At 40.5% G+C, this 13253-nt stretch overlaps 2 protein-coding genes across 3 annotated transcripts; both read left to right on the top strand.

Annotated features, from left to right (window-relative positions):
• The first annotated feature begins 2184 nt into the window (after positions 1–2184).
• LOC119021539 (guanylyl cyclase-activating protein 1-like) lies at positions 2185–5388 on the top strand. The gene is made up of 4 exons (XM_037101895.1): positions 2185–2382; positions 3189–3338; positions 4290–4380; positions 4509–5388. Exons 1-4 carry the CDS (start codon positions 2185–2187, stop codon positions 4637–4639), a joined length of 570 nt encoding a protein of 189 aa, XP_036957790.1. The 3' UTR covers positions 4640–5388.
• A 1713-nt stretch (positions 5389–7101) lies between these two features.
• Positions 7102–12732, top strand: irf6 (interferon regulatory factor 6). Of its 2 annotated transcripts, none has more exons than XM_037101893.1 (8): positions 7102–7238; positions 7571–7749; positions 9123–9318; positions 9410–9508; positions 9631–9897; positions 10691–11083; positions 11208–11326; positions 11724–12732. In XM_037101893.1, exons 2-8 carry the CDS (start codon positions 7576–7578, stop codon positions 11952–11954), a joined length of 1479 nt encoding a protein of 492 aa, XP_036957788.1. In that variant the 5' UTR covers positions 7102–7238; positions 7571–7575; the 3' UTR covers positions 11955–12732. The 2 variants fall into 2 exon arrangements, with proteins under 2 accessions (XP_036957788.1, XP_036957789.1); XM_037101894.1 differs by lacking the exon at positions 7102–7238 and adding an exon at positions 7256–7408.
• The last annotated feature ends 521 nt before the right edge of the window (positions 12733–13253 follow it).

Genomic DNA, 13253 nt, shown 5'->3' with positions numbered 1-13253 from the left:
AATCATGAATGTGGCAATTAATCATTTGTTACTGTGTGAAGAGGCACGTTATCCGCTATCCTCACCTCTCATTCACATAATTTTAATTCCATTTAGCCACAAATCATCCGGACTCTGACTTGGACATTAGACTCACAGTACCCACATACACACACAGACAATAAAAGGAAATGCAGAACAAAAGACCATAAATGTTTTGCATTCCATCGTCATGAATCCATTTTAATTGTAAATGAGACCAGAGATGAAGGCAGAGCCAGATTCATTGGGTGGAAGAATGTAGTCGCTGAGACAACATAAGCAGTTACGGTGTGTTTCATAATAGATCTGTCATTTGAAGAGCAGCGTTCGTTTTCATGAAGGAGCACTTCTCTTTAGAAAGCAGCTCCAGTGCTTGCTCTTCGTGTGTCCCTCTGTGTTGCTTGTTTTAATGAGTACCTGATAATGGAGCATAAGGAGGTGTTGGTATTATCTCTGTCCAGTCCAACAGACCAGCAGTCACAGCAGATGGAGGAGCTTTAAGTGAGACAGTGAGAAGAGCTTTATGAATATGGCCAAATGTTTTCAGACTCATGTTACATTTTCATACAGAAAATATTCAATTCTGCATGTAATGGTTAGCTCCTCTTGCACGTATCGCTCTATGTGTAGCTCCAATGGAGGTACAGTTCCCTTTTCTGTTCCCCGATGTGTCAGTGACCTCCTAGCTGCGAGGTTGAGTTCATGTAGTAACTGAGGAGTAACACATTAACTGTGTTGACTGAGGGACAACCCCAACTTCTACATGCTAAGGCCCTCTGGGTCACATTTAACCCATCTGTGGCCTCCATTAGCCCTGCAAGACATTAAAGACCAGAACCCAGTGATGGAGAAGACCAGATAACAGCTGACAGTAAAGCAGTCACTTTATGTTATATATTTACATTTCATAGAGGGTTTTCTTTTTCTTTGCCATGCAAGCAGTGTGGCTCTGTCAGGAATATCTCAATAAAGGTTGAAGGGGTTGCCATGAAATTTTATACATAGGTTCCTGGTCTCAAGAGGCTGAATCCTACTCACTTTGGTGAACCCCCTTTTTTCTGAAGCACAACTATGAGGTTGAGTTTTTAGTTCTTTAATTGAAAGATCTCCACAAACATTGGAGGACTTGCAGGAAAATGTTGTTTGTAGATTCTTGGTCTCCAGAGGACGATCTGTGATCATCTGATGTTTAATCTGCCACAACCATCCATAGTAATTTCTCTGCAAAATGCCACTTCAAAAATAATGGAACAAGTGAAAAGTGAGTTCCCTTATCTCATTTCAATGGTACTTTCTATTTGACAAGATAGCAGACAAAAATACAATCATGAGTTTTGGCAGTGTTGGTTCAGGATCAAAATACATGTACAACCGAAGCCATTTTCATCAGCCTCAGTATGTATTTTGTTGTAAGGACATAATCTCACATACATACATACTTAAAATTACATGACATTCATATTCACAGCAACATGTCATCATCAAGTACATGCAGTCCTTATATTTTACAATCCCACTATGCACCCATATATACAAAACAGGCAGAGATCAAAATGGAGAGTAAGACAACAGCAACAACGGGTCAATAATAAAAAATATTCACGACGACAGAAAAGTCACTAGAATAAGCAACCAGAATAAGACCTGAGAGATGTGATTAATTCACAAGATATGTTATGGGATTCCTTGAGGAAGGCCTACAATAGAAATTCTCTCATTAGGGAAAAATAATTTAACAAAAAGCTGAATATGGAAATGTTTTTTGGTCAACCATTTGTATTGCAGAGTTTATTAGGCACATAATGCTACCATAGAATTTTGAGAAATTTGATATGAATTGATATTTTCATATTGATTGATATCATATTAGCCAAGTCAGAGATTTTAAATATAAATTTTCCGTCAGCTTGTGTCATTATTTATTTCTGCTATTAGCTCTCTTCAATTAGCCTTTGAGAAGCAAAGTGGATTACAACTTCTGAGCCCTTTACCACAGATGCACCTAGGGATCATTGGCTAACACACATATGCACAGACACTGAGCCCTGCTGCTTGAAAACATTGATTTTCTGTCTACCTGGACAGCCTGGATGCTTGGTGGACGCTTATGTTCTGGATATGGTTTTGACTGGATTTTTGACATCTTTATTCTGAAAAACAGACATGGGAAATAACACTGGGACGAGTGTGGAGGAACTACAAGCTTGTGAGAGTCATCAGTGGTACAGAAAGTTCATGACTGAGTGCCCGTCTGGACTTCTCACCTACTACGAGTTCAAGCAGTTTTTTGGCCTGAGGAATCTGACGGATACATCGAACGCCTACGTTAGGACAATGTTTACAACGTTTGATATGAATGATGTAAGATGATTTGTAATCTTCTGGCGGGGCAAAATATTTATCATCATATTTCTGTATTAGTGAATGTGAATCTCGAAGCATTCTCATCATTAGTTGCTTTTTATATTTGCTGAACAGTGAAATGTTTAAAAACTGGATCATCTTAGGTTTAGATGGCATTCAAATGTATCTATTTGCAGGTAGATGTCTTATGATAATGCTGCTAAATATGAATAATCCAAATATATATATAATATGCCAATAATACTACGAATTTATTACTATCACTAAAAACAAGAATTACAATGATGATCATCGTCTTCAACACTGAGCCCACAAATGGACAAAAAAAAAGATTTATGTTTATCTATTATTTATTATATTTCCTTTTGATTAGCAGTATGAGCGAAGAAATGTTCATCAAAGTTTTATGAAAACATTACTTGTGTTTTGTTTCAGTGTCTGCTCGTGTTTTCAACAGAGGAAAATTGCCCTCATTATCTGTGCTGATAGAAATCTGTTCAGTCTGTTAAAGAGGGAGGCTTATCCCTCTGATATTTCTAACGCAGCTGAGCTCGACCTCTTTTTACGTACATGTGAACTGGGAGCAGGTGTGTGCTCCCTCACTGGGATCGAATCATTTTCTGCAAAGACGTGTTTATTCAGAAGTTAGGACTGCAATGTTGGATCTTTTTTGGAGGTGTAGTTTTGTAAATGGGAGGGGAAAATGTCTTAATTCAACAATTTTTTTTTCCCCTCATTTTTTAATATGTACATTTTTTTTAATGTTTCTTTTGTTTTCGTTTTTTTTTTTTTTTTTTTTGCAGGATGGTTACATTGACTTCATGGAGTATGTGGCTGCTCTGAGCCTGGTGCTGAAAGGTGGAGTGCAGCAGAAGCTCCGCTGGTACTTCAAACTCTATGACGTAGATGGCAGTGGCTGCATCGACCGCGAAGAGCTGCTTCAGATAATTAAGGTGCTCATGAACTTTCATGGCTTAGTTAAAGACCTGTGGAAATCCCACCTCACTGTCCTCGAACACCTTCTTAAGACCACTCAGATCCTTCCCCTGAGGCTAAAAGGGATGTGGGGCAAACTAGGCTGTTTGACGTTCAGAGGGCAAATAGCTGATGCTTAGCTGACATCTACTGGTGGAAGAAATATGTGCATCAGTTCATCAGTGTCAGTTTATAATGGTGGAGGAAGTAAAAAAGTACAAGTAGCAGTACAACACCTTAGAAAGGCTACATTACAAGTCCGGCATTCAAAATGCTACAAATGTATAAGTACAGAAGTTTTATCGGCTAATTGTATCTAAAGTAAAGACAATCATTCTGCTGAAAATTGGCCCCGTGAATGATATATTTTTACATATTATATCATTAGATTCCTAATGGTGACGCGTCAGTGTTTAGATGTTTTAGCTTTTGTTTCTGTAATTATCTAATATACTATCATTACTATCATCCAGTGCTTCCATACCTGAGGGCTGATATCTTAAAAGTGTCACACAATAAAGCGGATGCATGTTGACATTATGAAAAGCATCTGCTACACGCTTGAGTACTATCATCTTTGTGGACTTGCCCTAATCTTGTTTTTTGTGAACTAATTAGGGGTTTTGCAACGTAAAAACGTATTCCTTTAAGTTGTAAATGACTTAAGCCATAAAAAAAAAGTTTTGTAGAAGGTGTGCACAGAGTATGCAACATTTTTTTCACATTCTGGGCTCTTGTCAGTGATCAGCACCTCATTAAAGCTTGTTATGTACATTACCTGTCTACCACATGAAAGCATAAAGTAGCATAAAAATTTAAATACTCAGGTAATGTACAAGTACTTCAGAAATTGTACAGGTACTTAAATAAATATATTTAGCCACAATCCAGCACTGGTTTTCAACATGATCTTCCATCTTTGTGTTTAGTCCATCCGTGCGATCAATGCATTGCCCTGTGAGATGTCAGCAGAGGACTTTGCCAACATGGTGTTTGACAAGATCGACATCAATGGAGACGGTAAGAGCCGAGGGTGAAATCCACAGGCCGACATCAGAAACCACAGTTAATTTTTCACTTAATATGAATTTCTGTCCCCGCCAACAGTGAAGGATTTGAGTTCACTGTGCATGTGTTTTGTTTTTCAGGTGAGCTGTCCTACGAAGAGTTCATGGAGGGCGTCCAGAAGGACGAAATGCTGCTGAAGACACTAACAGAGAGTTTGGACCTCTCGCACATTGTCCAGAAAATTCAGGGAGAGCTAAGGGCCACCGTCTAATATTTCCTGAAATGTATAACTTTTGAGTGCCACAGCTGAAAAACTGAGTTCATCTGTAATGAAGCTGTTTTCATTGAAAGGATACAAACTTCAGAATTCAAAACATGACACCTCATACTGTGGCTTATAATTGTTTTAACACCTAAAAGTAATATTTAAAAGCTTTCTGCTAATGTGACGATAATTCACAATGAAACAAAAGGCATCATTATGTTACTATATGATCAAAATGTCTTCATATTCTGAAATAACCAAAACACATTCAGCGTTGTAAAGACAAATCAATAATTCATATTGTCCAAGGTTTTCAGGTGCATCATCTGTTGGACTTGATCCACTACTCCACCATCCAATGTGCATTAAGTACCATTATTGCCATGAATTATAGTTGTTGCTGTTTGACATTGAATACATACTGAATTTACGGTAAAAATTAACTTACAGATATCGGAGACCACTGAACTTTCTTAACTGTATTGTTGTTCATTGTGTGCAGTAAATAGAGAGATTCCACTTCATCTGATATTACTGAGCCCCTGTGCTATAAAAATGTAGGTTGCTTTTTTGAAAGCCTTTACATTAATGCTCTTTTATACTTGAATTAGATGCTGAGTTAAAACTGAGTTACTGAACAGACCCTGTAATATTTGTTTTTGAATAAAAACTGCGATCAAAGCCATTTGTCTTTCTTCCTTGATCAGCCTCTTGTCCCCAATCAAAAAAGGATGAAGTTTTTAAATATTGTGTTCTTCTTTTTTTTTTCCTAAATTAAAGCTTTCACACTAGATTAGTTTGTGATGCTGTTGGGATGCTTTAACACAAGTTATGGCTTTAACATGGACAGTCAAGGAGAATTGTACATATTGGCCAAATTTTACACATCAAAATAATATTGTGATATTTTTAGACTATATCGCAATACACTATTTATATTCCAACATTATGAAATTCTAACCCTAACCCTTTATAAATGCTTGGAATGGGTGATATTTTTTGGTCAAATACCTCAATACTGTTTATGCAACAAGACCATGGGGTACCGGTACTTTATTTTTCAAAAACATTCTACAAGAAGATGACAAAATTAGAGCAAAATAATATAAGAGCAAAATAATATTTAATACATCCCCTATTAGGTTAGATTTAATGGAACTGCCCCTCCGAGCACCCTGACCCTCAGGTTGGGACCAGGAAATCCTTTGTGATGTTAAAGACAGCTGTCACATAAGTGAAATAATCTGGACCCAAAACAATCCAACACACCCTCCTACTACAGCTAACCATTCATCCCCATCCCATGCTAAAACGCAGCATTAGCATCACACTCAAATGGCAACAGGTCATTGTGTATATTATGTCGAAACCAAGGAAATCAAAGGGAAAGGTGGCAGCTGACAGCAGACACACGCTCTCAAAGCCAGGAGTAGTTTCAGGGAGTGGTTTGTTATTAGCGACGGGATCATCATCATCACCACCCGTCTTCTTGTCTTGTGCCACTATTGTTCCTCAGGATGGAAAATCCCTCTATCCTTCCCACTGAGTCAAAACATGTCAGTCATAAATATTGTGTGTAATCTGAGTTCTGGACATGGGCCAGTGAAGGGATACTCAGTGTAAACACAGGCCAGTTGAGATGGCTAGCGCCTGCAGTAGGATATGTATCTTAGCTCCTCATGCTAAATCTATAATAAATACATGTTAAAGACATCACTGGATAAAAATCAAAGGGGTTGTCAAACCCTCAAACGGGCAAAACAGAAGCCGTCCTCTTAATGGAGGATTCAGCAATTCTAATACAATACAAAAAAAAACACATGAAAACTAAGCTTGATTGAAAAATCATTAGATAGAAACTCAACATTTATCTTTATTATGTCTTTTCTCTCATACTTATAACTGTTTATCTCATGATGAAGACTTTTTATCTCATACCTATAACTTTTCATCTCATAATAATGACTTTGTATTTAATGTTAAGACTTTTAATCTCATATTTATGACTTTTATCCCCTAATAGAGACTTTTTATCTCATAATAAAGACTGTTTTATCTCATACTTATAAGTTTGATCGCATATTGTTTTCATAGTCCCGATATTTATCAGCCTATAATGTAAAATATGGCCATAACTGTGTGAACAAATTCAAAGATGACTGTTTCAGACTGTGACAAACGTATTTAAATATACTTATAAGGACATTATGATTATTTCTCTGTCTGACTGGATGATAACATCTAACTCTCCTTGAGACTGTCCGGTAAATAAAAATAGTAAGGCTCCCTGCCCACGTGCTTCCTGAAGAACTGTCCCCAGCTGCTCAGAAAAGGTGTGTCGGCGCCGTGACGTCACGGCCGTACCTGAGTTTCGGTGAGGGAGAAGGGGAAGGGCCAAACAGAGCGAACAACATCAGCTCTCCAGAGCTGTCCGAGACACACTTTTCTCTATTTGTTATCCTCGGCCTGCTCTGTCGGAGGGGTCGTCGGTGGGCTGTGTTTGGACCCTGCAGGGTTTGTCTGACAGGAAACACAAGGTCTAACCTCAGCTGTCGGTCAGCGGGACGTCGAGGAGAGAGCCCTCCAACTTCCTGGTTCCCCACAGGTATGTGTGTCGTCCCATAGTTTCGTGTTTGCTCGCTTTGTTCATTTGCGGTCTGGATAAACTCCACCGCAATCCTCACGTTTGAAGTAAAACGAGGCCGTCACATGAAGTCTAACCTGCAACGTTAGCCGCTCTTTAGTTTGAGAAAGACACGAGCTCCTTCTGTCAAGGTGTGGACGAGCAGCCTCAAATGTTTGGACAGTATCCGGGTGTGCAGGATTTGGCCTGCAGCATTGTTTGTCACTGAGTTTATGAAAGCCTTGCCACAGTTGTGGAGGTGAATGAGGGCGAAAATCCGCTGTGGGCTGACCGGTCTGTGTGCTTCTCCTCAGGCAGGATGTCGGTAACCCCTCGGCGTGTCCGCCTGAAGCCCTGGCTGGTCGCTCAGGTGGACAGCGGGCGATACCCGGGTCTGGTGTGGCTGGACCGGGAGCAAATGCGCTTCAGGATTCCATGGAAACACGCCACACGTCACACACCCCAGCACGAGGACGAGGACACCATATTTAAGGTAAAGCTCCCAACTTTTAACAGAACAAAACCCCATGAGACGAAACTACGTGGGACTTGTTTGTTTTTCAATGAAACACTCAAGCAGGGTTGGACACTTATTTGTACTCACTTTGAATGAGCAGAATCTCGCAGGATCAACTGAAAAACCTCTGCTTTTCTTATGTGGCTTTGCCAACCCAGTTACATAATAAGCCATCTCAAGCTTGTAGCCTCAGGGGAGATCAGAGGTCAGCAACCCTCAATTCTGTCTGGAGCCGCAAAACATATTTGTGTTTTTTAATGAGGGTAACACAGCCTAAAAAGTCTAAATTAGCCTGTCGATATTATTGATAGGTTTAAACGAGCATTTATTCATATTTTCACAGCACACAGCAACCAGCCCTTGAGGTTGAGCATAAAACACAATGATATTAGCTGAGGATTGTTCAGGGAATCACAATTTGAGAGTACAGATACACAATTCTGTGCGTGTAGGCTGCACATTTTTACTGTCGGACAATGTAAGAATCACTGTGGGCCCACAACAGTGATGATGATACCAAAAAAAACAGAATTTATTTCCATGTAAACGGTCAAGGCCACATGGAGATGTCGGGACATTGGCGCCTATTTTTAAGAGATAATATGCTGATGTTTAATCCCGGATGGTGCACGTTCCTTATGAGTATATTCAATTGTCTCTTTGCCAAATGTGAAATGATGGGAAATGGGAAATGAAATAAAGTAATACTGAAAGGACACGAAAGATTGGTGTAGGGTTAGAAAAGAACTAAAATATCTTGATACTGAACATGGGTCACACTGTACATTAGATTCCACAAGAAAGAAAAGATGGTAAGGAAGTGAGAAAATATTTAGGGGGTCCCTTTTGTTAAATTGTCTGTTTCTACTGGTATAGTTGTAACTGTACATGTTATGGTTCGTAACCACATGTCATCACGTAGGGCAACAGCTAAAGATTATTTGCACTGTCCACCAGTTCTCACAATTGTTTTTTTTTTTTTGTCTACAAAATGCCTTCCCGAAAAGTGAAAAGTGAAAAATGCTTAACACAAATTGAGAGCCTAAAATGACAACTTGATTTTTTTTGTTTGTACAACAAACAGTCCAAAACCCAAAGACTCTTCACACACTGTTATAAATGAAAGATCACTTGCATTTTTAAGAAGCTGGAACCAGTATATGTTTAATGTTTCTCTGAGAAAATTCATTGATTAATCCACAATTTTTTGCAGCTCTAATCCGTTAAAGTCTGCTATCTTTGGGAGCTCAAATGCATCAACCACCCACTGTTGAAACAGTAAAGAATATGAATATGTCATCACAGGCTTGCAATACTGATACATCCGTTGTTTTAAAACGTCCCTCCAGGCGTGGGCTGTGGAGACGGGGAAGTTCCAAGAGGGAGTTGATGAACCTGATCCTGCAAAGTGGAAAGCTCAGCTCCGATGTGCCCTGAACAAAAGCCGAGAATTCAACCTGGTGTACGACGGCACCAAAGAGGTCCCCATGAATCCTTTGAAGATATATGACGTCTGCGACATCCCGCAGCCGCTCAGTAACCAAGGTGAAGAATCCCGGGTTGAATGTGACTTTTTCAAAATCACTTAAGTTTTCCTTGTATTTACGGTTTCATAATGCCGTCACTCTCCCCACAGCTTCTTCAGATGCTGGCTCTTGGACTCCGCATGATGAAGAAGGTATTGAGGAAGATGTCCCAGATACACCAGAGTCTCTCCCTCCATACCCCTCCAATGGTGAGAGGCGTCTCCTCATATATTACATGTGTTTTTATTAACATCCTCGCAGTGTATGAGAAAGCAAAGAGATTCAGTTTGATTGCTGTTAACGACTAATTCTTCTTTCTTTCCTCCTTCAGGCACCAGCCCCTCTCCTATGATCATGTGGTCTCCCATGGGCTCAGACTCCTCTATTCAGCCCCCCAGCTGCCCCCCATCAAACGAGGTCTGGCCCAAAGAGGAGCCTGTTAAGATCTGGCCCAAAGAGGAGCCTGTGGATGTGGAGATGCACACCACAACCCTGGCTGACATGCCCCCTGCTCCGCTGCCCGATCACTCAATGCAGCCGCCTCCTCTACCTGACGCCCTGTTTGCCTCTCCGGAGACGTGGATCAGTTCCCTCCCGAGTAAGTGTCCCTTCAGACCGTTCACCAAAGTGCATCAATTTCCTGTTTCCCAGTCAGTAGATTCAGATGTTGTTAATGCAACAGTTTGAGGTGTGTGGATACCTCCTGAAGCTTTGAGGGCAGCTTCAACAGCTCGCTCCAGTGGAACTCGTTTGACACGCAGTTAGCCGCAAATAACCAAACATGAAAGGCACCGTTACATTCGACAGTTTTGATATTGCATTGAGATAGAAATCGGTTATAATGTGTAGACTTGTTATTGTCAGATGACGAGACTTCAACCAACAATGTGTTAGTATTTCACTTAATACCTAAATACTAAGGCACGAACCTTTATAAAGGTGATTCATAATTGTATAGTTTCACTTTTAAAAAGGCTATGCACTTTCAGCTGGATATTGTGGTTTTCTTGAACGACGCTCAAATGCAGAGAGCAGCTGTGCTGATGTCCCCCAAATCGGGCTTTGGGTTGCCAGGTTGCAACGATTTGGCAACTTGGGTGACAAAAATACTGATAACTGTGGCATGTATGTTAATTGTTCAGCATAAAGCTATAGGGTCATTTGAATCACGGGAGTTTCATGGGAGACGCAACAACATGAAAAGAGGAGTGTTGGCGAGTCTGCAAAAAGATTAAGTAGTACCTTTTGTTCATTTGGTGACTCAAAATAAACTAGAGTGACCACGTTCATGTTCATGAAGGAGTGTACCAACCAGTTAAATTATGTTGCCACCAGTCACCAGTCATGTCGAACATAGTTTTAACATGTGCCTTCATTTGTCTCCGCCCCAGTGACAGACCTGGAGGTGACGTTCCTGTACAGAGGGAAAGAGATGTGTCCCACGGCCAACGTCAGTAACCCTCAGGGCTGCAGGCTGTTCTACGGAGACCTCGGCCCCATGGTGAACCAGGAGGAGCTGTTCGGCCCGGTGAACCTGGAGCAGCTGCGCTTCCCGACCACAGAGCACATCTCCAACGACAAGCAGAGGGTCTTCACCAGCCGCCTGCTGGATGTGATGGACAGAGGCTTGATCCTGGAGGTCAGCGGCCACGACATCTATGCAGTCCGTCTCTGCCAGTGTAAGGTGTACTGGTCGGGCCCCTGTGCTCCAAATCCAGCAGCGCCAAATCTTATAGAGCGCCAGAGGAAGGTCAAACTGTTTTGTCTGGAGTCTTTTCTCAGTGGTAAGCAGAGTTCTCATAATCAGTTTAAAATAATTTTTTTTCAAGATGTTACTGAAATAATCTGGTTTTTTTTTCTATGTAATGTCAGAAAGAATTCTAATAAATATATTTGTGTTGGATGCAGGGGTGATAGCCTACCAGCGTGGTCAGACACCATCCCCCCCTCAGTTTGAAATCAGCTTGTGTTTTGGAGAGGAGTGGCCTGATGGGAGGCCCCGGGAGAGGAAACTCATCATGGTACAGGTAAGAAGTGGCTGAAGTGGATTTTATATCAAGAGTTTGAATGACAGTAATCAGGGCTCAGAGGGCGTCAGGGCTTCACAGGGCCTCACTTCGTTTACAGCATCTCTGTTTACAGAATTTGAAAGAATAGTTTACTCCATAAAACTGCGTGGCGATATTTCTCTGAATTTAAAAAAAACAACTATTTTCTATGATGGTACAATTTGAAATTGCCCTATTTGAACATTTTTCAATTATTTAAAGGAAATAAAAACTGCTTAATTTAATTTAACTTCACCTTTTCACACAGCTCACATTTTTATTGTTAATACTGAGGAACCTCACGACTTCATTCTATTTTTACTACATTTTCTTTGTGTTCAGATTGTGTGACTCACACTGGTCCTTTGTCCTGCAGGTCATTCCAGTAGTGGCCCGCATGATCACCGAGATGTTTTCCGGAGACAACACGCGATCCTTCGACAGCGGCAGCGTTCGCCTGCAGATTTCAATCCCGGACATCAAAGACAACATAGTGACCCACCTAAAGCAGCTGTACTGCCTGCTACAGACCCACCAGGGCCAGGACGGCTGGGCACTGCCGCCCGGCCCGGGCCTGAACATCGTCCAGGCTCTACAGGGACAGTGAAGCAGCGCACACTGTGAACATACATATATCATCACTGAGTTACCTACTGTTAGCAAAGAAGTACTTATGTGTAATCGTATTTAGAAGTGTGCACAATTTATTGTAGGATTCTTCCGCCTTTTTCGAGTGTAAATGTGTTTTTCTGTATGTAGAAGTAGGGCTTCAGACCTGCAGCTCCCTTCGTTATGTGCTCAGGGCTCGTAGACAGATGAGGTGACTGCATGGGCCAAAGTCCTGCTGGCGAACATTTAACATAGTTAATGAGTTACAGAAACTGTCCTGTGTCTTTATGTATCCAAAACGAGTCAGTGATCACCAAACTCTCCTCACTGGGCAGAATGATTTTTATCTTTTGAGCTCATATGTAATGTTTTGAAGCATAGGTTTTAATATATAGTTAAATGTGAATTAAAGCACGGGTAGTTTCCTCCTCTGTTCATTTACACTGCTGTACACTGTCTGGCATCCCATTATCCTGCGACCACACGTAATTAGGTGTGTCATGTTTTGTATCACTTTCTTAATCACCTGGCCTGCAGTTTTGTTGTCTGTTGTTTTATTTCTTCACTTATATATTGTAGGATATTTTTGTATTCATATCTTTGATTTTAAGTCATCTGATGTGTCCAGCTAAACATCATTCAGCTGTATGGATCTGTTTTAATATGGATGCCGCTGCACTTTGAGGTGCTGAATTATGTTTTATGAGTAGTTGAATGAAAGTGCATTTATCCTGATATTGTATGTTTATTTTACCAATAAAAAAAAGCCAAACTAACACTGGAGTTTTATTAATGACTTTGATGATTACTAATGTGATTCAGGTTAAGAAGAGTTCAATATATCAGCTCTGCAGCACCCTCTGAGGGCTGTAAGATGTTAACTGCAGATCTCTATTTTGTAAATGTGCTCACGTAGCACTGCTGACCTCCAGTGGTTTAGTTTAACAGCAACAGGTCTGGGAGGAGTTCAGTGTTGTGTGATATGTTTTTTTGTGCAGTATCCACATCAGAAGAGGTCCTGAACCTCAAGAGTGAAGTTATTTGGTTCGTTACATTCATCTGATTTACAGCCACCTGATGATAAAGGGCAACTATATCGTTGGACTAACTGGTAACATAGTATCTGCACCTCATCTGCTCTGACACCAAAGGTTTATTGTATTCCAACATACACAATGAAAACAGCATATTTGGTATAGATCACTAAAGTTTTGATAACCTGCTGATTGATCTGTTAAATAATTTAAAAATTCTTCATAATTGGTGAAAATAGTATTCAGATCCATAACAAGCCCCA

This window comes from Acanthopagrus latus, chromosome 6, assembly GCF_904848185.1.
Source record: "Acanthopagrus latus isolate v.2019 chromosome 6, fAcaLat1.1, whole genome shotgun sequence".
In the NCBI taxonomy this organism is placed as follows: Eukaryota; Metazoa; Chordata; class Actinopteri; order Spariformes; family Sparidae; genus Acanthopagrus; species Acanthopagrus latus.
The sequence above is the reverse complement of the archived record's forward strand: the minus strand, read 5'-3'. Positions and strand labels throughout refer to the sequence as shown.